This window comes from Eriocheir sinensis, unplaced genomic scaffold (assembly GCF_024679095.1).
Source record: "Eriocheir sinensis breed Jianghai 21 unplaced genomic scaffold, ASM2467909v1 Scaffold1415, whole genome shotgun sequence".
Lineage (NCBI taxonomy): Eukaryota > Metazoa > Arthropoda > Malacostraca > Decapoda > Varunidae > Eriocheir > Eriocheir sinensis.
In genome coordinates, this window is record NW_026110757.1 from 1 (window position 1) to 26060 (window position 26060).

The following is a 26060-nucleotide window of genomic DNA, read 5'->3' on the forward strand; positions in this document are numbered from 1 at the left end:
CTCTCTTTCACTCCCCTTTTCTTCCACTCCCCTTTTCTTCCATTTCCCTTTTCTTCCATTTCCCTTTTCTTCCATTCCTTCTTCCATTCCCTTCTCTTCCACTTTCCCTCTCTTCCACTTTCCCTCTCTTCCACTCCCCCTCTCCTTCTCCCCGTCATCCTCTCCCCGTTTCCCCCTTTCCCTCTCCCCGTTTCCCCCTTTCCCTCTCCCTGTCTCCCTCTTTCCCTCTCTCACCCTCCCTATCCCTCTCCCCTTTTCCTTTTCCCTCCCTCTCTCCCTCTCCGGCTCCCGGAACAATAACGCCTCATGTGGAGAGTTGGCCGGAGCGACTGTCAATAGTGAAGTTCCGCTGTTCGTCAGGGACAAGTAGTAGAGATGTTCTGGTGGACGGAGGGCGGCAGGTCGGGATCCAGCGCCGACACCTGCTGGGGTACAAAGGTCATGGTGGTGGTGGTGGATTTTGTAGTTAGGTGGTGGTGGTGGAGGTGGTGGTAGTGGTGGTGAGTTAGTGGTCAGGTGGTGGTGGTGGTGGTGAGGGTGGTGGTGGTGGGTTTGTGGTCAGGTGGTGGTGATGGTGCGATGATGAGGAAAAAAAATGAGAAGAGGGAAGAAGAGGACAGAACAAAGGAGTTGGAGAACTACACAGGTGAGGATCTAAATGGATTAATATGGGAGCTCGAGCCGCGCGCGCCCACCCACACACACACACACACACACACACACACACACACACACACGACAAATAATACCTAGCATCCTGACCCTGACGAGGATTAAAAATCAAGGAAAACTACAGGAAATTTATCAGGTAAAATAAAAAGTTTGACAATTCTCTCATGGAAGGATTTGCCAGGAAAAAAGTAGTTATAAAACAAATTAAAAGTTATCCTGTCGTATTTATTCTTCTGTTTCGTAATGTTTCCGCACCCAGACTTGAACCCATTCCGGCGCACTGGCTAATCCTACCCTGTTTATTGGTACTCCTCTAAGCCTCTGACCCGTGTTTCTGGTGGTCTTATTGCGACGCGCCTCCCCGAACGACAAAACTAAAGAAAATACAGTGACGCTGAGCCTCAGGTAAGACTAAGCCACAGAAAGATGGATTTGGGTAACTCTCCAAATTATGGCTTTGTAACCCTGGAGCAGAAACAAGGGAGAAGAGGGGAGGAGGAAGGAAGGGAGGAGGAGAAAGAGCGAGAGGACTAGAGAAACCAGGATAAAAGGAAATGGGGAAGGAAAGAAGGGAGGATGGAGGAAAGCGATGGATTGTAGATAGGGAGAGTATGTGAGGAAGTGGCAGGTCAAGGAAGGGAAGGGCACCGAGAGCAAGAGACGGATAGAAAACTGAGAGGGAAAGGGCAAGAAGGAGGGTGGGAGAGCATAAATGAAAGTGGGCAAAGAGGAGTAAAGACGTGAAGGGAATGGAATGAGGGTCAATAGAGGTGAGGAAGCGGCGGAAAGGAGGGAAGGAAGGGAAAAGGCGGTATGAATGGCAGAGGAGAGGGAAGGTAAGAAGGTGAGGGGTCGACGTCGAGCGAGATAAGCAGTGAGGGATTACGAGAAAAGTCGACCAAGAATTAGATGACAGTTTTGCTGCAGGAAGAATATGGAGTAAAGAGGAAGCACGTAACGCGAAGGAAAAATGTAATAAACACACACACATACTACTTTGTTCATTTGTCTCAGTCATTTCATTTCATCTTCCATTGATGTACATTTTCAGCTCTAGGGCTGCCTGGTACTTCATGCAATAAGCCGCTTATTATTATTATTATTATTTTAGAGAGAGAGAGAGAGAGAGAGAGAAAAAATGCTGGAGACGTGTGTGGAAAAGAAAAGGAGAAAAGTTCGCTGGAGGAAAGAATTAAAATAGACAGTGGGCTGAAGATCGTAAGTTTAATTAGAACTTGGTGTAAAAATAAACTTTTAAATATTATCTCCACCATCCACCTCGCGCCGACTAAAACAATAAGGCTTCAAAAAACGATATATAAAATCCCGCGGAAGAAAGAACAAGTCCACGCAATAATAATAAAACTTCCTCTGCTCATTAAGAGAAACCTGGCACACACCTGGCTAGCAAAAGAAGCCTAAAAATACACCAGGTCATCTAATGGAACGGAGACACATACCTGGCAACCAAAGGGATACCGAACACATGCCTGGCTATCAAAGGGAACCCGGACACATGCCTGGCTATCAAAGGGAACCCGAACACATGCCTGGCTATCAAAGGGAACCTGGACATACACCTGGCAATCATTGGGAACCTGGACACATACCTGACTATCAAAGGGGCGGGACACGCATCTGGCTATCAGAGGTAACAGACACACACCTGGCCAAGTGGGTGCGAGCAGTCAGTGTTCTCTGTGACCACGAAGGAGGTGCCTCGCTGGAACACGGGCTGAAGGTCGTTCACGTTCATCACCGCCACTACCACGTCCGTCAGGGCCAGGGCGTTGACGCCGTCATCCACCCGCACCCGCAGCGTAAACTGAGGAACAGTCACTTGCACGTTACTACCTTCTGTATGCAATGTACACATTATAATAAAATACTAAGTGAGAAGAGATCTATCCAGGCTTGTATCGACCCAGAATAACATCACAGAGCAGCAGCAATGATATATTAATCCATAACACAGCAACACACACAAACCTCACCCGAGACGCGGTCGTACAATTTTATGTGACGGTACAATGCCACGGGTGCGTCTGGGACCAGAACATGCTGACCACACAGAACACAAGCTGCTGCAGGTTTCACTGGTGTGGTTCAGGAACTTTCATCCATTCAAGATGACCATCTTGACAGGAATTTTTAATTAAAATGCTACTGTACTCTGCACACACAAAAAATCTTCAGTATGTATGCTTCTTTATGGGATTACTAGTGCCCTTTAGTAATTTGATTATGTTTGCCACCTTGATTTGATTGTCAACACTGATAATGTGGTGCTGGGTGCTCGGTGCACCAGCTGCCATCTCGCAGTGAGCGATGTGGTGTCGTGAGCAAGGATGTCGGAGATGGAAGCAAACCATGCCTGACAAGTGTTTGTGCAGAGTCGGTCTTTATGCAGCACAGACATTAACCACCAGCACCTCAGTACTTACACCGCACCACTCTAGATCGCGGCACCTCAAACGCGTTACATATAATCACAAAACCATGTACAGTACTGTGCCACCAACACTTCAATATTATGATAAGTGTTATCCCCATGGCAGTAATGGGCACACACATAGCAGTTACGGCACAAGTGCACAGTCGACAAGGCTACACACTGACTAACTGGAGCACTGGGGTCAGTGGTTCAGTGGTTCAGTTTGAGCTCGACAGAGCAGGCGAGACCACTGAAACAATTACCTAAGAGTTGTTCGCTTGTTCCTCCACTCACAAAGCTCTTGGAAGATGCGTGGTGATTTGATTATTTCATTTAGGTATCAGCTGTGTTGGTAGGCTCGATGAGTTTGGCTTGATAGGAATATTTATGCATGAAGTGTGTGCCTATATACACATACTCCGCTTGATTGCTTTCACTTTTTCTCTGTGGAAGCAGCGCTTATAAGCTTTTTTGTAAGCCCTGGAGCTGATTCCTTTACTGGAAAAAAGGTCCTCCAAAGGTTTAAGATAGACCCCGGGGGTCGATGGGGACCATCCAAGGGATCGATAAATGGCTGGGGAACAAAAGGGGAGAGAGTTCATGAAAGGTCAATCTTTCGGGGTCGAAAGCTAAGATGTATAGTACTTTCATTTATCTATAACGTCCCGACCAGCTCCTGTATACCTGTAGCCCGCCCCTTTTCCTTGTCTCACCTATCTCCGCTATCCTGGGAGAGATACACCCAAGTGTACTATTACCCTTATTATAATAATAATAATAATAATAATAATAATAATAATAATAATAATAATAATAATAATAATAAAGATAATTTATAATTATTATTATAATTATCATCATCATCATCATCATCATCATTATTATTATTATTATTATTATTATTATTATTATTATTGTCATTGCTATTATCATTATTATCATTTCTAGTATCATTATTATCAGAAGCAGTAGTAGAATCATTACTATTAAAATAGTTCGTTGTACTTTTAATCAAGTATATTAGTGTTTACTAAATTATTTTCACATAATAAAAGCATGAGGTTCGAAAAAAATATTTGGCCGTCATGGCTGCCTTCCTTCCCTCCCCGATTTATCTTTCATCCTTCTACAGTTGGTGGTGTTCCTGCATTATTGAGGCTACAAGAGCAGTAGAGTATCTCACACAATATTAATATATAATTATACGGATTTTCGCGCTCGGTGGCATTTGTTTTACTGCTCGGCTGGTACCCGACATGATGAATTGTTTATTCATTCCGATACCTTTTGTTTCTCTTGGCTGTATACTATGTTTCACAAGGACAGTACTAATGGGACTGACACAGATCAGCCACCATACACCCATAGTGCAAAGTCAGAGAATTAGAGAGCAAAACATACAGTCAAGTGCCGTAATCTAGGTGTGGATCCGTGTAGAATCACCAGGCATCTATAAAAAGCCTTCACACAATGGCACACAACAGATGTGCCCTTCTGGACACAACTTGTGGTGATCTTTATACATATTTGATTAATTGCGCGCGCTAGTGAGAGAGAGAGAGAGAGATGGGCGTCGGAGGGCCGAAAAAGGACAGATGAGAGAGAGAGATAGTGTGTGTGTGTGTGTGTGTGTGTGTGTGTGTGTGTGTGTGTGTGTGTGTTATTCACTTCTTGGTCTGCTGGGTCTCTCTCGAGACAGCCAGCCGTTCCCCTGGAAGGAACTCAGAGCTCAGTGACCGATCACACAACACACCGCGACAACAGGTCACAACTCCTCGCCTTACGTCTCGTACCTACTCACTGCTAGGTGAACAGGGCTACACGTGAAAGAAGATAAACCTAACTTATCTTCACCCGGCCGGGAATCGAACCCCAGTCCTTTCAGTGTGTGTGTGTGTGTGTGTGTGTGTGTGTGTGTGTGTGTGTGTGTGTGTGCAGTAGAATAGCAGTGTATTGGTGGGAGGGGACTCACAGACAGACAAACTCACCCACACTTACCCATTTTTTTTCTTTACAATGATACTCTATCACACACACACACACACACACACACACACACACACACACACACACACACTCAATCAATCAACTACTACGAGGATGGTGCTGAGGTAGTGACGGAGGGTGTAGTGGCGCGCCTTTACCTCGGTTCAGTCCACACCCAAAAAACGTACAACAACCATCTTCACTGTTAGCAGAAGTGTGTGGCATTTATTTCCTCTCTTTCTCGTGCATAAATATATACGCAGACTGCTTACAACACTCCAAAATCCTTCTGTTCGTTGTTAAGTGCTTTAGCAGCCAAATTAGCTTTAAGATGTAAACCTCTGCACGGGAACTGAGCGTAGATGACGTCCAAGCGCATTTTTATGTTTGTTTGTTTGTTTGGTGCGTGGTAACGTCACTGGAAAATTATCTGTATGTATCCAAATCAGAGTTTACCACGTCTTTTTTAAACTATATTCCCTCCTTATATACTCGGAATACTCATAAATGCCATGCTAACACCCGATTGAAAACGATTGGGAGAAGGGACTAATTGTGGAAATGTAGCTTTGTTTTTTTACAGACAAACCCAGCACGTAAATCGTGGCTCAGCTCCAAAAGGTCCCAAACACCCATGAATACCATAATAACATCATGAAAATAACTACCCCGTGTTTGGTATTGCTCGCGCCCTAGCTACAAAATATAAAAATCCCGAACTCTCATAAATACTTTACTGACGTCATAAAACATCAAATCCACGATCAGGGTTTGATATTTTACCCATCAGGCACCATTCAGCCAGCAGTGCAAAGACTAAAGTTACTTCACTGGTGGGACTACGGTAAACAAGGAAGTCCTCACGCCCTAGCCGCCAAGGGTACTGGGAGACTGCCTAATATAAGCTCGGCACCCCTCAAGCTAGTTATCCCTACAAGGGGACTCACGTTTCGGTCCATCACGGGGTAGTCGTAGTCCAGCGGCTTGTTCACCAGCGGGTCGATCCGGAATTTTCTCTCTTCATTTCCCTCGACGATTTTGAACGTGAAGTGATTGACTGGAAGGAAAGAAAGAAAGATATTAATAACGTCGAAAGGAAATCGTTAAATGTCCTGAATGAGCCTTTGATATTGTGCACAAGCAAGTACATATGTATGAATTATAGAGTAGACAGTTATTGTTGATTTTTTTCATACATTTTTTGCGAGAAACTCGGACCTCCATTTACCAACATATGCCATGAACTATTTCCACTCCAACACAAATCTTCTGAACCGTCTGGCCCTTAACACGCATTAGCAGACACATAACCCACACCAGGCAACAGACACGCACTACCATCTTTTTCATTATTTCACCCATACTCTCCCATTTCTTTTTAGTTTGTAGATGTCTCACTCTTCGTATCACCCTGCCCTTACAACTGCCCCTGAACTTCACACTTCCTAACCGTTAGTTGGTGCCTCACCTATGTCCTGGTCATCTACGGCCAGGCGTATCCCCGTGGGCTTGCCGGCTTCCCTGTTCTCGGGCAGCTGTACCTCGTACACCCCCTGCGAGAGGTCGAACTGGGGCGCCACGTCGTTGAGGTCCTGCACCGTGATCCAGTAGGTGGTCATGCGCTCGTGATCTGGAGGGGACGGAGCCAGACGGACGTTTATTGTATATGGTGTGAGGAGACATACAACTACGCAGTTTTATATGTATAGGATAAAGATATTTCCCGCTGCTTCCATAGATAAAGGAAACGGGGGCTGTAACTTAGTTTCAAAGGTGGTGATATAGTTCTATTGCTGCTTGTGGAGGTGGCCATGATTGTGATCCTTGTGTGTATTTGGGGGTGGGGTACTTTTTTTTGTGTGTGTGTGTAATTCACCACGGCCTGATCACGAGTTGGACTCGCTTTCGCCAGCAGGTACCCTCCCGACACGAGCAAGTGAATGCTCATTTCGTCGATCTCCGGGTACTGCCAGGACCTCACACATTACACACCCCATCCCCCTTGTTCAAGGGGGGACAGTAACCACTCCTAGTCAACGGAAAGAATCCAGCCTGCGTGTGTGTGTGTGTGTGTGTGTGTGTGTGTGTGTGTGTGTGTGTTGGTGATGGTGTTGTTGGTGACGGTGGATATTTTTATGCTACCGATGGAGAAAACTGTTTCACCACCCAGACACGATTCCAGGAAATAAGAAAAAATCAAACAATAATAACGGCTGCATGCATCCTGTATGAGCGTAGGTGTGCTGTGAAGCCTGTAGCCGCACTTACTGGTGAATGACGCACGGTGACGCGTATACTAAAGATTACTGAGTCGTACAGGTCATATCTGCCTCTCTATCAGCTTGCTCGCTGCATGATGCTGATCCACTATGGAATATTTGGGAACAAAAGTCTACGCTGTTTTTATGTAAGATTTCCCAATGAGTTGCAATCACAATTAAGTTTTTTTTTTTTTTTAAGGTGGAAGCTCATACTATTATTTTTTTTCTCAGAATTCTAAAACGTTCACAAATATGTATAAAAACCGGGATAATTTAGAGCCATGAAATTTATTATCGCTATTACCTGAAGGAGAAAAACATGTCGATCAATGCAAATCGGTAGAGAGTATCGATCCGAACGGTTACGTTATGTTACTACAGCGAGCGTCTGTCGGGCACTAGCGCGTTCAAAGGGTTTAAAAACACTTACAGATATTTATGACGCATACAGAATGCTTCGGTGCTACAGAGCATCACGCAAGGAGGCACATGTGTTTGCGGTCCAAGGAAAACAAGGACCAATTTTAAATAGAGAAAAAAAAGAAAAAAAGATCGGCATTATAATCAAACGTGTCGCGGATATAGACCTAGTTATAACTTACTGGGTAGATTAGGAAGTTCGATGCTACAGGACCACACACATAATAATAAGGAAAGCAAATTGAGACATTAAAAAAAAAGGCAAAATATATATGAATAAAAGTGTCCCTGAATCTTGGCGCCGAGGATGAGCACGGAAACTTATCTAATTAATTTTCGTTGGAAGAAACTTTCGCCTGATATTTATTATTAAAAAGTTTAGGAAAGACGCCTAAGAAGGGCTGATCCTTGAGTGTCTAGTGTGTATCTCCTACTTTTGGAATGGAAGCCTCTTACTGATCACTGACTCACCTGGCACGCCGTCGGTCACCTGGATGGGCACGCGGTACTGGCTCACCTCCTCCCGGTCCAGCGGTCCCGTCGTCCACAGCTCCCCGTTGGTCTTGAGGGTGAACTTGGTGATCACGTCGTGGGAGGCCGTGGCGTCGAACGAGTACGTGAGCTGCCGACGACAACAGAAAGAAAGAAAGAAAAAGAAAAGTGAAGTAATGGAATTCACAAAATCACGTGCCGACTTTTTTTTTATTTATTTTGTAACGAAGCAGGATTATAAGAAAAAAATACGAATATCTTAACACTCAACGCTTCTTATTTTCTTTGTTGACTTTTGTACATGAGAATTATTACAATGAAATGTGATACTGACAGTGTAAAGTCACAGGGAGGAAAAGACGGCACGAGGCAGACTTTTTTTATATTCTTTTGTAAGTGTATTACAACTTTTGCAATTTCATCATTACAAATCACCACATAAAGTTTAAACTTGTAAACCAGAGAAAAAGGAAATCACATTCAGGCGCTGACTTTTGAGAACTTTGAGATTGGGGCTTTTTATTGTCTTTTCTAAGTATTTCCATTGAGAGGCAAAGATACACTCGTCATTAGAACAGTTAGATTGAAGAGCTAGATGATGTGCGTCAGTGATAAACCACACAAAAAGTACGCAGCCAGTGAAAAACGAGTAAAACTTCAAAACGGTTTAAAATCAGGGCACACTCACGCTTCAACTGAGCAAAACACCGAGAAAAATCTAAAACAGCCACCGGTCAGGCTTTTAGATTTCTTTTTCTGCTATTTTTCTTGTCTTTTTTTGTTTTTTGCCCTTGAGTTGTTTCCTCTACGGTAAAAGAATAACGAAAAAAAACCCTGCTACGTCAAGGCTGGAAGGATGAAACATTTCCACCACGCACTGACAAATCGTTCCCATCATCAGGGTGGAGGAAGGTGGTCAGTGAATGGCCCATTATACAAGCCATCGACTAGTGGGAGACCGCAGCTGTGTCATTAGTTTCGCCACGACGAACCCCACCCCATGGACACGTATACCTCCCCTTACCTTACCTTTCCTACCTTTGACTTCCCTTCCCTGTCCTTCCCACCTTACATCCTTCCTCTCATAGATACCCAGATTTGGCAAATGAGTTTAATCCTGCCATCCATCGCGGCAGACCCAGCAATTCATCAAGACGACATGCACATACCCACACCCTTCCCTCACTCCTGCCATGGAAATGACACTAAATATGAAAGATTTAAGGTGGAGGGAAGGAAGGGGTAGGAGATGGTAAGGTGGAAGGGGAAGGAGTAGTGGCAAATAGGGTAGAAGGGCGGAGGACGGTAGAAGGTGAGGTGGAGAGGGGACGGGCATCAGCAGGTAAGGTAAGGTGAAGAAGGAAGACGTAGTAGCAGGGAAGGTGAAAAGGAAATAGCAGGTAAGGTGGATGTGGAAGTAGTGGTAGCAGGTATGGTGTGGGGAAGGAGCAGTAGTAGGTATGGCGAGGTGGAGAAGGAAGAAGTAACAGCAGGTAGGTGAGAAGTATCGGGTAAAGTAGACACGGAAAGAGGATTATGGTATAAGGAGGAAGGAGCTGGTTAGGTGGAAGGGGAAGGAGTAGTAGGAAGAAAGGTGAGGTGAAGGGAGAAAAGTAGTGGCAGGTAAGGCGAGGTGAAGGTAAAAGACGCAGCAGCAGAGCCATGGCTAGACGGCAGGGGGAATTGATCATCCTGTCTGAGCCAGGATGGGAGGAGGTGATGGACATATCAATATTAGAAAGATGATAGAGACACGAAGGGAAGGACCTGGGGTTAAGCAGAACCTGGAGGGAGGAGGAGGAAGAGGACGAGGGAGGGGTGAAGAAGGGGCGTCGAGGGAATGAGGGGTAGAAGTAGGGGTTTAAGGAGAGAAGAGGAGGAAAGCAGAGGGATTCGGAGCCGGAAGAAGGGAGACAGGCCATTTGGGAGTCTAAGTTAGTCTGTACTTCAGGAGGTGTTCACGGCGATGAGGGGAAGAGGGAGGAAGGGGGTGGAGACTGGAGGAGGCAGGGGTGGAGAGACTGGACGAGGCAGGGTGGAGAGACAGGAGGAAGCAGGGGTGGAGGGGGTGGAAGGGTTGGAGGAGGCAGAGTGTGGAGGGATTCACACACCTTCCTGTACTCTGGGGAGGCGTCCTTGTCCACGGCCTGGATGGTGGTGATGAGCGTGCTGTCCGTGTTCTCCAGCACCGCGCCGTCGAAGGGCTGCAGCAGCGGCGCGTTGTCGTTCACGTCCACAATGGTGACCAAGACCTGCTGCTCCAGGCGGGCGTTGCGCTCGTTCTGCGGCAACGCAGGGGTTAGGAGTTCTGTGATTATGGGCGAATATGATACAACGAAAAAACTCGGAAGTCACACACACAAAAAAAATATCGTTAAAGAGTGATTTAGTGATTATACGTGATTCATGGAGTTGCTTTTCTTTTAGTTTGATTGCCAATGTGTTGTGTCCCTGTAACGTACACGCATACATCCATAAATATTATACATACATGAATCTAGATAGACATACAAAGACAGGAGGAAAAGTAACCTCATCGACTAGTCTTGTCATATTGCTACCAACGACAACTACGCCGCGTCTCCGCCGTCCACTCATCACTAGCCACAGCTTGAGCTTGGACAGCTAGAGTTACTACACTACATCGGTGCCATTCACTACCTGCAGGTAAAGTCTGTAGGTCTGGACAAACTCGCAGTGGTGGGAGTATACTTGTTACTTCATATTAAGGCAACTGCTACGCCAACTCTCGGCCGGCCACTCACCACAATCTGCAGGTTGAGTTTGTAAAGCTGGACGAACTCGTAGTCGAGGGTTCGCGTGGCCACGAAGACGGTGACGCCGGCGCTGTCCCCGCAGACAGAGCTTTGCTGGTCAGGCAGCCGTCTTCTGAGGAGGAGAAGAGCGGTGACGTGGAGGGACAGATAAAAACGGAGCACGGGTAGAAAAAAACATAAAACGATTGAAATATAGGAAATTTAACTGAAAAGTATTTTGATATAGAGTATGAGGGAAAATACAAAAGAGATAAAATGGGGCACATTCATTAAATGAATAAACTTTAATATTTGAAGCACAAAAGGTAGGGTTAGTAAATTATACTCTGATAATAGGAGAGATCACATGCAACGTAGTTGGGATACCACAAAAATATTAAAATAATTATATCGTAGGGTGAATAGGTAAATAAAAATAAGCCAACTTAAAAAAAAAAATCCATTACAGAAACTGCAATAACACAGTGAAAACCCATTACGCTGGCGAGTACTCACCTGATGGCAAACGTGCCCTCGGAGTTGGTGTCCGGCGTGTCGCCGTTCACGAGAGTGAAGTAAACACTGGGAGAGTCCGCGAGGTTCGATCTAGAACAGAAAAAAAATAATAGAAAGAACAGAGGCGGGGATAAGTGCTGTGTAAGGATGAAGAGAGAGAGAGAGAGAGAGAGGGATGTGTGTGTGTGTGTGTGTGTGTGTGTGTGTGTGTGTTGTTGTTGTTGTTGTTGTTGTTGTTGTTGTTGTTGTTGTTGTTGTGTGTGTGTGTGTGTGTGTGTGTGTAAGATTACACACCAATAATAATGTTTCCAGCATCCATCACAGCATCTATTCCAGTGTTCCTTTGTCAGACAAACGTCAGACGTCACCACCAGCCCGTCATTCCCCTCTGCCTTCCCGGCGCCAGCTCTTCCTCTTTTCTTTTTAAACGCCACGAGCAGCGAGGCCAGGAAATGGTTCTGGGGATGGCGGGAAAATAACCACCCTGCCAGCCTCCGCCGCCACCATCCCCACGTGACAGGAACCAATCTGCCACGACCCGCCAGCTGATGACACATTCACTCTCTTAATGGGAATCATAACGCCCCGGCCCCCAATGGTACGGGTTGACACTCGCCTCTACACTCCCACTATCCTCGCCATATCAGTTTTGGAGTTACAGCATCTGTCAAAACGCCTGAGAGTTTTGTTTCTTCACTGTGAGTCTGTGAGATTTCAACCTATTGGCGTTCCTTCACGTCTGCGATCTTAAGAGGCACTGTAGTAGTAGGTGATGTTTGTTTTGGTTCTTGTTTTGCTTTTGTAATCACAACGGAGTCCCTTTATTGTAGCTCCGGCATTGTCCCATTGAGGGTTTTTTTCTTCTCACTTTGCCCTCACTTCAGCTACCACTTTGACCCCCTATTCGTCTGCAGTGCATGTCCCTTACTACATTCAAAGACATAATTTATTTTGAGGGCTCTGTTACTGCACCCCTCACTCACAAACACACCACCACCACCTATGTGTTCCCCCCTCCCCTTTCCTCCCCTCTCCTTCCCTTTCTCTCCCCTCCCCTACCTCTCATCTCGCACGCAACGCCACCACCCATATTTTCAGTCCTTCCCTCCCTTTTCCTTTTTTCCCCTCTCCTCCCGTACCCTACGTACCTCTTCCCTTCCATTCCCCTCACCTCTCACACAGTACCACCACCCGCATTTTCTCCCCTCCCTTACTCTCCCTTCCCCTCCCCTCCCCTGCCCCTCACCTCGCACACAGCACCACCACCTCCGTGTTCTCTGTGGTGTTCTCCGGGATGGCGGGCTGCCGGGGGTGTTGGCCGACCACAGTAGGCGGCAGCTCCCCCGAGGACACCACCTTGATCGTGACTGGCGCCGTGGACCACAGGGACGGCGTGCCTCCATCCACCGCTCGCACCCGCACGTGGAAGATCTGGGTGTTGGCCTAAGGGGGAGAGGGGGGGGGGAGTGATGAAGGAAGAAAGGGAAACTGGAAGGATGGAATGAAGAAAAATGGGAAGGATGGAAAGAAGAAAAATGGGAAGGATAGAATGAAGGAAAATGGGAAGGATGGAGAGAAGAAAAATGGGAAGGATGGAATGAAGGAAAATGGGAAGGATGGAATGAAGAAAAATGGGAAGGATGGAATGAAGGAAAATGGGAAGGATGGAATTTAGAATCATGGGAAGGATGGAATGAATGAAAATGGGAAGGATGGAATGAAGGAAAATGGGAAGGATGGAATGAAGGAAAATGGGAAGGATGGAATGAAGGAAAATGGGAAGGATGGAATGAAGGAAAATGGGAAGGATGGAATGAAGGAAAATGGGAAGGATGGAATGAAGGAAAATGGGAAGGATGGAGAGAAGGAAAATGGGAAGGATGGAATGAAGGAAAATGGGAAGGATGGAATGAAGAAAAATGGGAAGGATGGAATGAAGGAAAATGGGAAGGATGGAATGAAGAAAAATGGGAAGGATGGAAAGAAGAAAAATGGGAAGGATGGAATGAAGAAAAATGGGAAGGATGGAATGAAGGAAAATGGGAAGGATGGAATGAAGGAAAATGGGAAGGATGGAATGAAGAAAAATAGGAAGGATGGAATGAAGAGGAAAATGGGAAGGATGGAATGAAGGAAAAATGGGAAGGATGGAAAGAAGAAAAATGGGAAGGATGGAAGAAGAAAAATGGGAAGGATGGAAGAAGAAAAAATGGGAAGGATGGAATGAAGGAAAATGGGAAGGATGGAGAAAGAAACAAACGAGGAAGGGAAAAAAATGGGAAGGATGATGAAAGAAGAAAATGGGAAGGATGGGATGGATGGAAAGAATAAAACATAGAAAGGATGGAATGAAGGAAATGTGAAAGAAGACACAAAGGAAAGAAAAGCTGAAGGATGAATGGAAGATGGAAGGATGGAAGAGAGGAAAATGTGAAGGAAGGAGAGAAGAAGAGAGGAAATAAGACAGAAAAAGAAAGACGAAAAACAAACAAATAAAGAGAAGCAAGAAGTAAGAAAAAAAAAAGAAGAAAAAAGTTAGGAAGCAAGGAAGGATCAGGAAAAAAGAAGAAATAAAGAGGCAGAGAAGAAAGGAAGGAAAAGAAAGAAAAAACAGGAAACAAGGAAGTAGACGAAGAGAAGAAAACAAAATAGAAAAGCTAGGAATCAAGGAAAGAGACGAGGAGGATGAAAAGGAAGGACGAGAAGAAAAAGGAAGCAATCAAGGAAGACGAAGAGGAAGAAATCAAGGAGCCGAGAAGAAAGAAAACAGGAAAAGAGAAGCAAGCAATCAAGGAAGCAGACGAAGAGGAAGAAATCAAGGATGGAAAGAAAACAGGAAAAGAGAAGCAAGCAATCAAGGAAAGACGAAGAGGAAGAAATCAAGGAGCCGAGAAGAAAGAAAACAGGAAAAGAGAAGCAAGCAATCAAGGAAACAGGCGAAGAGGAAGAAATCAAGGAGCCGAGAAGAAAGAAAACAGGAAAAGAGAAGCAAGCAATCAAGGAAGCAGACGAAGAGGAAGAAATCAAGGAGCCGAGAAGAAAGAAAACAGGAAAAGAGAAGCAAGCAATCAAGGAACCAGACGAAGAGGAAGAAATCAAGGAGCCGAGAAGAGAGAAAACAAGAATCAAGGAATCAAGGAACCAGACGAAGAGAATGAACACAAAAATAGAGAAATATTAAAAAAAAAATCAAAATATGCATCAGAAAATTTAATGTGCGTGACCTTTGAGTCGGTCCAGATGCCACTCCGTAACCTTCGAAATTCCAATATGATTATTAGCACACTAAGAGTCGCTCTTTTCACGACCTTTGCCTGAAATTCTCATTGATTCCGTTCATCTCTCTCTCTCTCTCTCTCTCTCTCTCTCTCTCTGTATCTGTCTTTCTCTTTCTTTTTCTATCTATGTATTCGTATCTGTCTATCAATTTATCAATATTTATTGCTTGCCAATCATTACAACGAAACTAAATATCTATCTATCTTTTTCCCTATCATGTTACTTTCATTCTATCAATGTGTCTGCCAACTGCCAATACATTCTCTGCATGTAACTAGTTATGCATTATTCTGTATCTCTACTCGTCACATTATCTATTAAAAACAAGTACCATACCAATGTGACTTGATATAAAACCACAAGCCCTATACACAACACTTCCTTCCATAACACTCCTCTTCTTCCCTCCTTTTCACCCTTTCCTCTGCCCTCTCCCTTCTTCCATCCATCATCCTCTCCTTCTCTCTTCACCTCCGTTCTCAGGCCGCCTCCCATGAACCGTCACCCTTATCTCCCTCCTCCCTCTTCGTCCGCCGCCCTTGCAGTACTCACCATAGTCGGTTGAAGAGGTCGCTTTAGGGTGAGAACGCCTGTCAGAGGCTCTAGGTAGAAGAACTCCAGGTGGTTCGGGTGCCCCTCAAGGTGGTAATTGATTCTTGCATTCTCACCTGTGTCCCGGTCAGAGGCGGAGACCCTGAGCACCGGGGTGGCCGGGTTGTGGTCTGTGGCCAGCGTCTGCTCGTACCGCTGTTGTGGGAAGGAACATGTTGTGAAGGGGGTGACCCAGGCAAGCCGAGCGCTTAAATCACTGCACCACGCGAGAGTTGTGTGTAATTCACCATTATCTGATCACGCGATAAACCCGCGATCGCCAGCCTATACCCTCCACGAATGAGCATGGAGGTCACAAGATCTCTGGGTAGGCTACTGCCAAAATCACACAAACACAAACACACACACACACACACACACACACACACACATATCGCGCGCCGGTATGTGTGTGTGTGTGTGTGTGTGTGTGTGTTTGATCACAGCAAAATTATTTATGCAACCTTTCATCAGCGTTCTTTTTCTCAGTATTCCTCCAGCTGTTCTGTGTTGATGGATATATCTGTATAATGCGGTTTTGTCCACAAAATACACAGAATATCAGCCTCAAGCCATCCACAACTACAGGTGATTCAGTAAACTTTGAGTCGCACAAAACATGAGTAGCAAGAGGACTAAAGAACGTTAAAAAAAATAAAAAATAAATAAAAAAAAACGAATAGTTCTCCCTCACCTCCACAGGTACTTCCTTTGGACGACCTCGCTAGTATTTGAGTCGGATCGAGATGACCTGGTGACCTTCAGACTCAGTAGCAATAAATCACTATCTAAATCAATCAGGCACAATATCCCTCTGGGGCTATACATATATAGTACTTCTTCTTTAAGAGATTGCGACCCTCCTACCACCTTTGACTCCCACTCCATAAAAACAGCATTCGACTAAATTATTCCCGATCCAATACTTCAGCGAGGGTTTAATTTTACAATCCATCGTGTGTGTGTGTGTGTGTGTGTGTGTGTGTGTGTGTGTGTGTGTGTGTGTTTTAGCCCTTTTCGAAATACTTACAAATTCTGAGTCAGTGCATCCATCAAGTCTTAATTAAATCTCACCTCTGTGTTAATCTCCAGAGACAATCAAGATATAACTAAACTATAAGGCACTTCAAACTACGCCCATTCCCCCATTATAAGTTATGCAGCTCGGACAAAAGCAGCACGTGTTCCCGGGGCCAAAAACTTCATCTTAACGACCCCGCAAGAAGGCCCGTCTAACCAACTTTCGCGAAGTCGCACTAAGATATGTGGGCCATCCATCTCCCTCGATCAAATGCGACGTGTCTGGGCGATGCCTTCACGACGGCCCACCTTTCCTCTTGCTCGTAATTTTCCTGGTGGCCAACTTTTCATCCTCTGCTATAAATGAATTGTCTCGTATTTACTAAACCATAAATTAATCCTTCCATGTTTTATGTCTCATCTGTGTTCAAAGACTCATGCAAGTTCCCAATTATTATTACTGTATTTTTGTCCTCTTTGTTTGGTCGTTGCAGTTTTCAAAGATTTATTCTCGCCTTTCTATCTTTTACTCTCAACAAACATAAACTAATCGGCGTCGGCAGTGTCATTCAAGATCCTCCCCTTACTATATTTTTGTCTTCTACGCAGGATCGTTGTAGTTTTCAGTTTTATCCTTTTGTCTTAATTGATAACTTTTACTCTCAACAAACAGAAGCCTACCTATGCACGTGTACTTTAATGTCCTCCCGTTCCTTTATTTTGGTCCTTTTCGTCGGGTTGTTGCAGTTTTCAGTTTTAGTTTTTCGTCTTTGTACCTTTTACTCTTCAACAAAAAGTCGTCTATCCCTGCGAGTGTGCTTTTTAAGGTCCTCCCGTTGCTATATATTTATCCTTTTTGTAAGGTTGTTGTAGATTATAGTTTTACCCTTTCGTCTTCATACCCTTTACTCTCAGCAAACAGAAGCCTACCCCTACAGGCACCGTCCTTCAAGCTCCTCCCGCAGCCGCCCCAGGAAGCCGTCAACTCACCGGCAGGTCAAACACGGGCGGGTTGTCGTTAACGTCCTCCACCACGACCCTGAAGGAACACGACGTCTGGCGGGGCTGCAAGCCACTGTCCTTCGCGATGACCGTCAGGAAGAACTCTTTGTCCTCGCCGTCACGGTCCAGGCGCTGGCGGGCACGAGGTAAAGGAAGATGAAGGTGAGGAGAAGGGAAAATATGAAACTCCAAGAATGATGACATATTGCAAAGGATATTCACCTTCTCTCTCTCTCTCTCTCTCTCTCTCTCTCTCTCTCTCTCTCTCTCTCTATATATATATATATATATATATATATATATATATATATATTTATCGCTCTATTTTACCAGGAGGACGGGGCTGCCAGCCGTCACGTTCTCCGTCACGTGGATGTCGTCGTAGGACTGGCAGCCGGGGAACACGGGGCGGTGGGCGTTGTCGTCTGGGTGGTGGAGAGGGGGGGGGAGGGGGGTATATTATTACCATTTTTTTACCATTATTGTTATCGTTGTTATTTGTAATGCTGCCAGCGGTGTCGAACATGACTCAGAAATGTAGTTGTTAATATTGAAACATTCCAACATCATCCCTCTAAAATGATTTGTTTAAGCTCAAGCCATTTCATGCATAAACTTAGTATCTCGTTAAGCAACTCCAAATTTCTCAACTTTCAGCACTTACTGCGGCTCATAATGTGATCTATAAAGTTTAGTGGCCATCAGTGTCTCGAAAACTAATTTGTCCATTAACTACGCAGACCCGGGCCTCTAAAACTTTATTTCCTCACCTTAAGCGAAAGACAACATTAAAAATCTCTTCACGTAACATTCTTCAACCTCGGCTTTTAAAAATAATTCCGTCAGGAAACTTCAATTAATAACCTTTCTCGCCCGTGGCCTGAACTGTATCAGACAAACCCTTTCCAATTTTAGTGTAAGTTCTTTCAAATATTCTCCTTTACACACACACACACACACACACACAAAAAAAAAAAAATAAAAAATATGCACCGCGTTGCATTTATTAATCCAGCAACGCACGGCATGACTTAATTATTCATACCTGAGACGAGGCGAGCTGCGGCAGCGTGGGAAGGAAGAGCTGAGATTAGTGATGCATGGAAACAGCAGAACGGAAGGGCAAGGCTTCCTGTGTATATTCAGCCAAGAAAGTCAATCATATCCCCCAACCTGAAGTAACATGAGAACTGTCTAAACTGTAGGAAACCGACCTCAAACATTTTATGACATTTACAGTTAGCATCGTATAACAACTCCTCTTTTCTTTCGCTCATTCTCTTGTGTACAGTAGGTGGCCGACAATTTTGGGGGGTAACTGCACGTCTTTCACTTACAAACACAAAACACAGGTACACATCTTTCACTTCAATGTATGTCCATAATATTAAGTAACAAAAAATAAGGTATAAAGGGATGAAATCTAGAATGTTATAATAAGGAATCCATGTTTGTATTAAAAAAGAGAAGATTATGTAAGTTTTTTTTTTTTAATAACAATAAGAGATAAAGCCTGTATGGGTTCGCAAAAAGAAGTGTCTCTTTTCAGAATAATAGTTAAATGATGCTCTCGGCATCTACTCCTTTCCTAACATAAAATGGGATTGATCTCTGTCCCAGTCCACAACATCAGATCCTTTGTCAGAATGCTAATGGTGTACACAGTAGCAACTTTTTTCGGGTCACGTAACAAAAGATTGATAGAACAGTGTGCGTGTCTCCCATTGCAATACACGCACGATGGTTGGTCATATATATATATATATATATATATATATATATATATATATATATATATATATATATATATATATATATATATATATATATATATATATATATATATATATATATATATATATATATATATATATATATATATATATATATATATATATATATATATATATATATATATATATATATATATATATATATATATATATATATATATATATATATATATATATATATATATATATATATATATATATATATATATATATATATATATATATATATATATATATATATATATATATATATATATATATATATATATATATATATATATATGGCACGGTTCCGCTAACCACTAATTAGCGACGCTAACTTTTTCGTTAACTGACTAACGGATTCGCTAACTTTGGAAACAGTCAGCGGACCAATTAGCTTCCGGTGAATGTAGTTCCTCCTCTGATAATTTTAAATCCACTAGAAAATTCAGACAGGTTTTGTTTATTTGTGTACACCTTTATCATCATCTGAATTTGGCATGCTATACACTTCTGGAAAGCTCTATGTCTACGCTACAACATATTGAAAATTTAGATCACAAGGTCTGTTTTTAATGGTTTTAGAGCCAAAATACTAAACCGAAGCTAAATCCATATAAAAAAGTTAGCGGTTAGCGATTAGCATTAGCTTGCACTAATTTCTTTGTCAGTTAAGTGCTTTAGCGTAAGAGAAGCTAACTTTTTAGTTAGTGGATTACCAGTTAGCGAAGCTAACTTTTCGGTTAGCGGTGCCCACCACTGTAAAATATATATATATATATATATATATATATATATATATATATATATAGATATATATATATATATATATATATATATATATATATATATATATATATATATATATATATATATATATATATATATATATATATATATATATATATATATATATATATATATATATATATATATATATATATATATATATATATATATATATATATATATATATATATATATATATATATATATATATATATATATATATATATATATATATATATATATATATATATATATATATATATATATATATATATATATATATATATATATATATATATATATATATATATATATATATATATATATATATATATATATATATATATATATATATATATATATATATATATATATATATACATGTTGGCCCCCCTCCAATACAGTATATCATGGATGGGTGCACACTCCACGTACCTTTTATTTTGAACAAAGACATTCGGTTCAACAGCCGAGTGTTATTACCACAAAACTTGATCCCTCTGAATGTACAGAAAATTGATTTTTTTTTTTTTTTTTATGATTTGCACGGATTTTCATGCTAGGTGGCATTCGTGTTGTTGCACACCTAGTGCTCGCCCTGTTTAAGTTCTGTCACTTTTCTCTTTAATTTTACAGTATTCTGTTTTTTAAATGGACAGTTGTAAAGAAAGTGTATGGAAATATCCGCATACATAAGAACATAAGAACGTAAGGAGTCTGCAAGAGACCGGTTGGCCTAAACAAGGCAGCTCCTGTAATCCTAACCCCACCTTAACTCACTATCCATAACTTTATCTAACCTCTTCTTGAATGTAGCTATGGTATTGGCACCCACAACATGGCTCCCAAGTCTGTTCCATTCATCTACCACTCTACTGGTGAACCAATTCTTGCCTATGTCTTTGCTGAATCTGAATTTGTCTAATTTAAAACCATTGCTACGTGTCCTATCTGGCTCATTTACTGTCAAAATCTTATTGACATCTTCTTTATTGAAGCCCTTCATCCATTTATAAACTTCTATCAAGTCTCCTCACAACCTTCCCCTTTCTAGCGAGTGTAGATTTAAATGCTTGTCTATCTTCATAAGGCAAGTTTCTCACCCCTTGTATCATCTTTGTCATCCTCCTCTGTACAGATTCTAACATTTTGATATCCATTCTATAGTAGGGGGACCAGAACTGAACTGCATAATCGAGATGAGGTCTAACTAGTGCTAAGTAAAGTCTTAGGATGACTTCAGCTCTCCTATTGCTTACGATCCTTGAGATGAAACCCAGTACTCTGTTCGCCCGATTTTTAGCCTGAATGCATTGGGCCCTAGGACGGAGGTCATCGCTCACTAGGACTCCTAAGTCTCTCTCACACCCAGACCTGCTTAGAGGAGTGTCATTTAAGAATTAATTGTGTGAGGGGTTACTCCTACCTACACTCAGAATGCTACATTTCCCGACATTGAATTCCATCTGCCACATCCCTGCCCAATCATATAGTCTGTCAAGCTCATCCTGGAGAACGGTAGTGTCCCTGTCTGATTGGATTACTCTACCGATCTTGGTATCATCTGCAAACTTACTGACATCACTACTAATTCCTGTGTCCAAGTCATTGATGTAAATAATAAAAAGCAGAGGACCCAGCACCGACCCCTGTGGGACTCCACTCGTAACAGTGCCCCATTCAGATTTCCTACCATTGATTTGCACTCTCTGCTTCCTACCACTAAGCCACGCCCTGATCCAGTTCAAAACTTTCCCATCTACACCGTGAGCCTGCAATTTTAGTAATAGCCGGTGATGAGGGACTTTGTCGAATGCTTTACTGAAATCTAGATATAATATGTCATAGTTTTCATCTCGGTCAACCGCCTCGATTACTTTAGTGTAGAAGGACAACAGGTTAGTAAGGCAAGACCTACCCTTTGTGAACCCATGTTGTGAATCATGAATTAAATTATGCTTTTCTAGATGGTCCTGAATGCTCCCGGCTATAATTGACTCTAACATCTTTCCCACAACTGATGTTAAGCTAATTGGGCGATAGTTTGAGGTGGCTGACTTGTCTCCCTTTTTGAAAATCTGCGTCACATTAGCTACTTTCCATTGATTGGGCACATACCCAGAATTTACCGACATCTTAAAGATATCGGCAAGAGGGCCACTAAGGACTTCCTTGCACTCTTTCAGAACCCTTGGGAATACTTCGTCTGGGCCCGGCGATTTGTTTTTCTTCAACCTACCAATCTCATTCTGGACTACTTGCCTAGTGATGATCACATCCCTCAACTTGTCGTTCTCGTCACCCTCATATACCTGAACTCTCTCCGGAATGGTTGTTAGATTTTCCTGCGTGAAAACTGAGAGGAAATAGTCATTCATCATTTGGCTCATATCTTCTCCATTCTCAACGAGCTCGCCCGTGTTTGTTTTCAACGGTCCAATTCTGTCCCTTGTTTTCGTCCTGTACAATTTGAAGAAGCCTTTGGGATCGCTCTTGGCCTCGTTGGCTACCCTAATCTCATAATTTCTTTTTGCTAGGCGGGTGTTCTTCCTCACCGACCTGGCTAGCTCAACATACCTACCCCTGAGGTGGATCTCTCTGTTCTTTATTTTCCTATAAATTCCTCTCCTCAAGCCTATTTTATGCTTGAGTCTGCGGGTCATCCATTTGGGGTCGTTATTTTCCTTCCTACATGCTTGGTAACGGATATGCTGTCTCTGACCCTCTGCAATTTCTCTAACTAAATTATTGTAGGTCATTTCTACTTGGTTCCCCTGTCTTTCCGGTTCCAGCCCTGAGATCTGGCCCTCATCCAGCCCTAAGGTTTCCCAATTTACCTCCTCAAGGTGTCTTCTGAGCCCCTCATAATCAGCTCTTCTAAAGTCGGGCACCAACACAGGGTTGAGTTCATGGGTCACCGCCCAGTCTAATTTAAACCTAATTTCCTTGTGATCACTGCCACCTAATTCTCCCCCAACTGAAGAAATGTTTTGAGAGATCTAACTAATACATGTCCAATATATAGTTCTGGAAATGAGGCAGCTTTCTAAACTATGTACTGACAACACTACCAGGCACAGAACACACCAGCAAGACATGAGGGATAACTTTCACCAGTCCTGCCCCTTAACCCCTTGACTGGATTTCTTACAAGAAGACCTCACCAAGCTACAGCAATGGAACAAAAAATGTCTGCTACAATTCACTGAAGAAAAATGTAAAGTCCTGCACCTTGGGAGGGGATATCCAGCACAGCAATACCACATGGGAAACACTCCACTATCACCACAGAGGCAGAGAAAGACCTGGGAGTGTATGTTACCAGGCTACCAGTGAAGGCCAAATCCATGCCAATTGCAGTGGTCGGATTAAAGACCCCCACACTCACCTTGAAGCAGAGCGCCAGCCAGTAGCGGCTGTGGGTACGGATGACCCCATTGGTGGTCTGCACGGCACTCTTGTTGGGCACCAGCTGGGGCTCAAGGGGGGGCAGCAGATCCCCCAGCAAGGCCTTGGCACACAGCGTCATGCAGTAGCTGATGGTGGTGAGGTTGAAGCCGCCCTCCAGTGCCAGAACTATGCGGCCCTCGGCCAGGCCAGACAGAAGGGCCATCATATGTCCAAAGCAATCGGGACTCACGCGGTAACCTGGGAGTGTGTGTGAGGCTGTTACTTTAGGTATGAGATGCATGAAGGAAGGAATGGGGGTGAGGAAGAGAAAGGGAGTCCTTTAATATGGAAGGCAATGGTTAGGGTGTGTTACTTTAGGTATGAGATGCATGAAGGGAGGAATGGGGGTGAGGAAGAGGAAGGGAGTTCTTCACTATGGAATGCAATGGTCTGAGATGACAATACACCAGGATACAATATAAGGAGACTACAAAATGCTTCATTGCATACACATGGCAGCCCCTGAAGATGAGTTATTAAGGCAGATAAAAATAAATAAATAAAAAAAGCAAAAAGAACAATACAGAAATTTTGGATAAGAAAGAACACTAAAGGAATAAAGAGAGGAAAACAAGAAACCCAAACAGTGAAGGAGTGCACCAGGGAGTGCTGTTATGAAGCCAAAACTCCCGACCATGAACTGAAAATATAATTATGGAGAGAGAACTGAACTGAACTGAACAGATAGTGACAGAAAAAGAGAAAGAGGCAGCAGCAGGTAGTCATACAGATAGTGACACCATCCACCAACCTCCAAGTGGGTCCCCGCACCAACATCAAGGCTGGCAGTGACCAGGACCAGCTGTGGGTTGAACTGGTAGGCCACGGGCAGCACCACCTGAGTGAGAGCCTCTGCGTCACCCATGCCACTCTGAAACAACACAAGAAAAACACTGTGGCTTTAGTAAACACGACTTCTTCCTCCTGAACTGTGGCTGGGAGGAAGGACACTGGACGATGAAATACCAGAGCTGAGGACCATAACTGATTCTTGCATTGGGAGCTTGGATAGCAGGGTGAACCTTCATGTGCTGGACAGGGTTGTGGGAATCATAACAGAAAAAGAAAAAAGTGTCAGGTAATTGTGACTGGATGAAAATGCAATACTTCAGCACCAGTGTAGGGAGAAAAATACTCAGAGGACTTAGTACTCGAGGGTCAATTTTCTGATTTGTAGCTGGGAGGAAAGACACAGGATGGCAAAATAGCTGAATCAAGGGTTTAGCTGTTACATATATATATATATATATATATATATATATATATATATATATATATATATATATATATATATATATATATATATATATCTCTCTCTCTCTCACTCTCTCTCTCTCTCTCTCTCTCTCTCTCTCCTCGCCACTCCTCTTCTCTTCTCTCTTCTCTTCTCTCTTCTCTCTCTCTCTCTCTCTCTCTCTCTCTGTGTGTGTGTGTGTGTGTGTGTGTGTGTGTGTTGCATCACACCTCAGAATGTGGTGCATTGTGCCGCCAGCCGCAGGCTTACTAAAAATCGGCTCAATCTTATCATCAACACCATCAATTGCGTGTAAGAACTCATTGCAGTCTAAGATGGTCTCCTTTATTTTTTCCTTGGTCTCTTCTTCATCCCTCCCTCTTCCTTCTCCTCCTCCTCCTCAGCCATTATTATTGGTCCATTGCAGTACAAAGGCATTTCCTAATGTTCCCAACCTCTCTCACATCGCCTTCACTCCCTTCCTTCCCTTAACTCTCCTTCACTCCCCTACTTCCCTTCCCTTTCTTTGCTTCCTCTCTCTCTCTCCCTCTCCCTTCCTCCCTGCTTCCTTTTCTTTCCCTCTCAAACCCCCCCCCTCTCTCTCTCTCTCTCTCTCTCTCTCTCTCTCTCTCTCTCTCTCTCCCTCTTCCTCTTTCCCTTTCCTTTCCTTCCCTCCCTCCCTTCCATTTTTTCCTTTCTCCTCTTCCTTCCCTCTCCCTCTCCCTCTTTCTCCCCCTCCCTCCTTCCCTTCCTTCTCCTACTCCCTTCGTACCTTCCCTCCTCAGCTGCAGCAGTTTCTCACCAATTCTCTCCCTGAGCTGCTGTGTCTGTGGTGTCAGGAGCTGCATGGTGTCTCTGGTCTGGAGGCGTTAGGGCCGGACACCCACCAGGCCTTGGAAGGAGAGGCTCAGGGTGAAGGTGCTGGGGTCAGCCTCGCCCCGCATCTCCTATTGGCATAAGGACCCTGGTACTGGATGCAGCGCCAGTGTGCCCGCTGGACGTACACCAGGCTCAGCAGTGTCTCCTGAAGGTTGGGGAGGACAGGGAAGGGAGAGGAAGGTCAATGTTGAGAAAAAGAGCAGGTTCACTATAGGAAAAAGACATTGTTTCTGAGATCCAAGAAAGGCCATCAAAGAAAAATAAAACAATGCTACAGGCCTAAACAGCTTCCTCTTAATGAGCAGACATGGATAGGGAAAATAAAATAGACAGCGACAGTAAAGTAAGGAGAATAATAATAAAAAAGAGGGACAAAAACAATATTAAAACAAAACAGTTCAATAAATCCTGCATCAGAGATAAGGCAGACAGAGAGATAGATAAATGGATATAGACAGACTGAGATAGATAGATAGATAAAGACAGATATAAGCAGAGATAGAT

The 26060-nt window shown here is 43.4% G+C and overlaps 1 protein-coding gene across 1 annotated transcript; it reads right to left on the reverse strand.

Moving 5' to 3' along the window:
- Positions 1-5883: 5883 nt before the first annotated feature.
- Positions 5884-25621, reverse strand: LOC126990019 (DE-cadherin-like). Its single transcript, XM_050848596.1, has 15 exons — positions 25565-25621; positions 24215-24314; positions 23513-23641; positions 23382-23471; positions 18475-18489; positions 17760-17854; positions 17418-17561; positions 15369-15563; positions 12784-12980; positions 11538-11627; positions 11031-11154; positions 10377-10547; positions 8245-8395; positions 6561-6722; positions 5884-6149 (listed from the first exon to the last, which is right to left on the reverse strand). The coding sequence occupies exons 1-15, from the start codon at positions 25619-25621 to the stop codon at positions 5953-5955; spliced, it is 1917 nt and encodes a 638-aa protein (XP_050704553.1). The 3' UTR covers positions 5884-5952.
- Between the last annotated feature and the right edge of the window lie 439 nt (positions 25622-26060).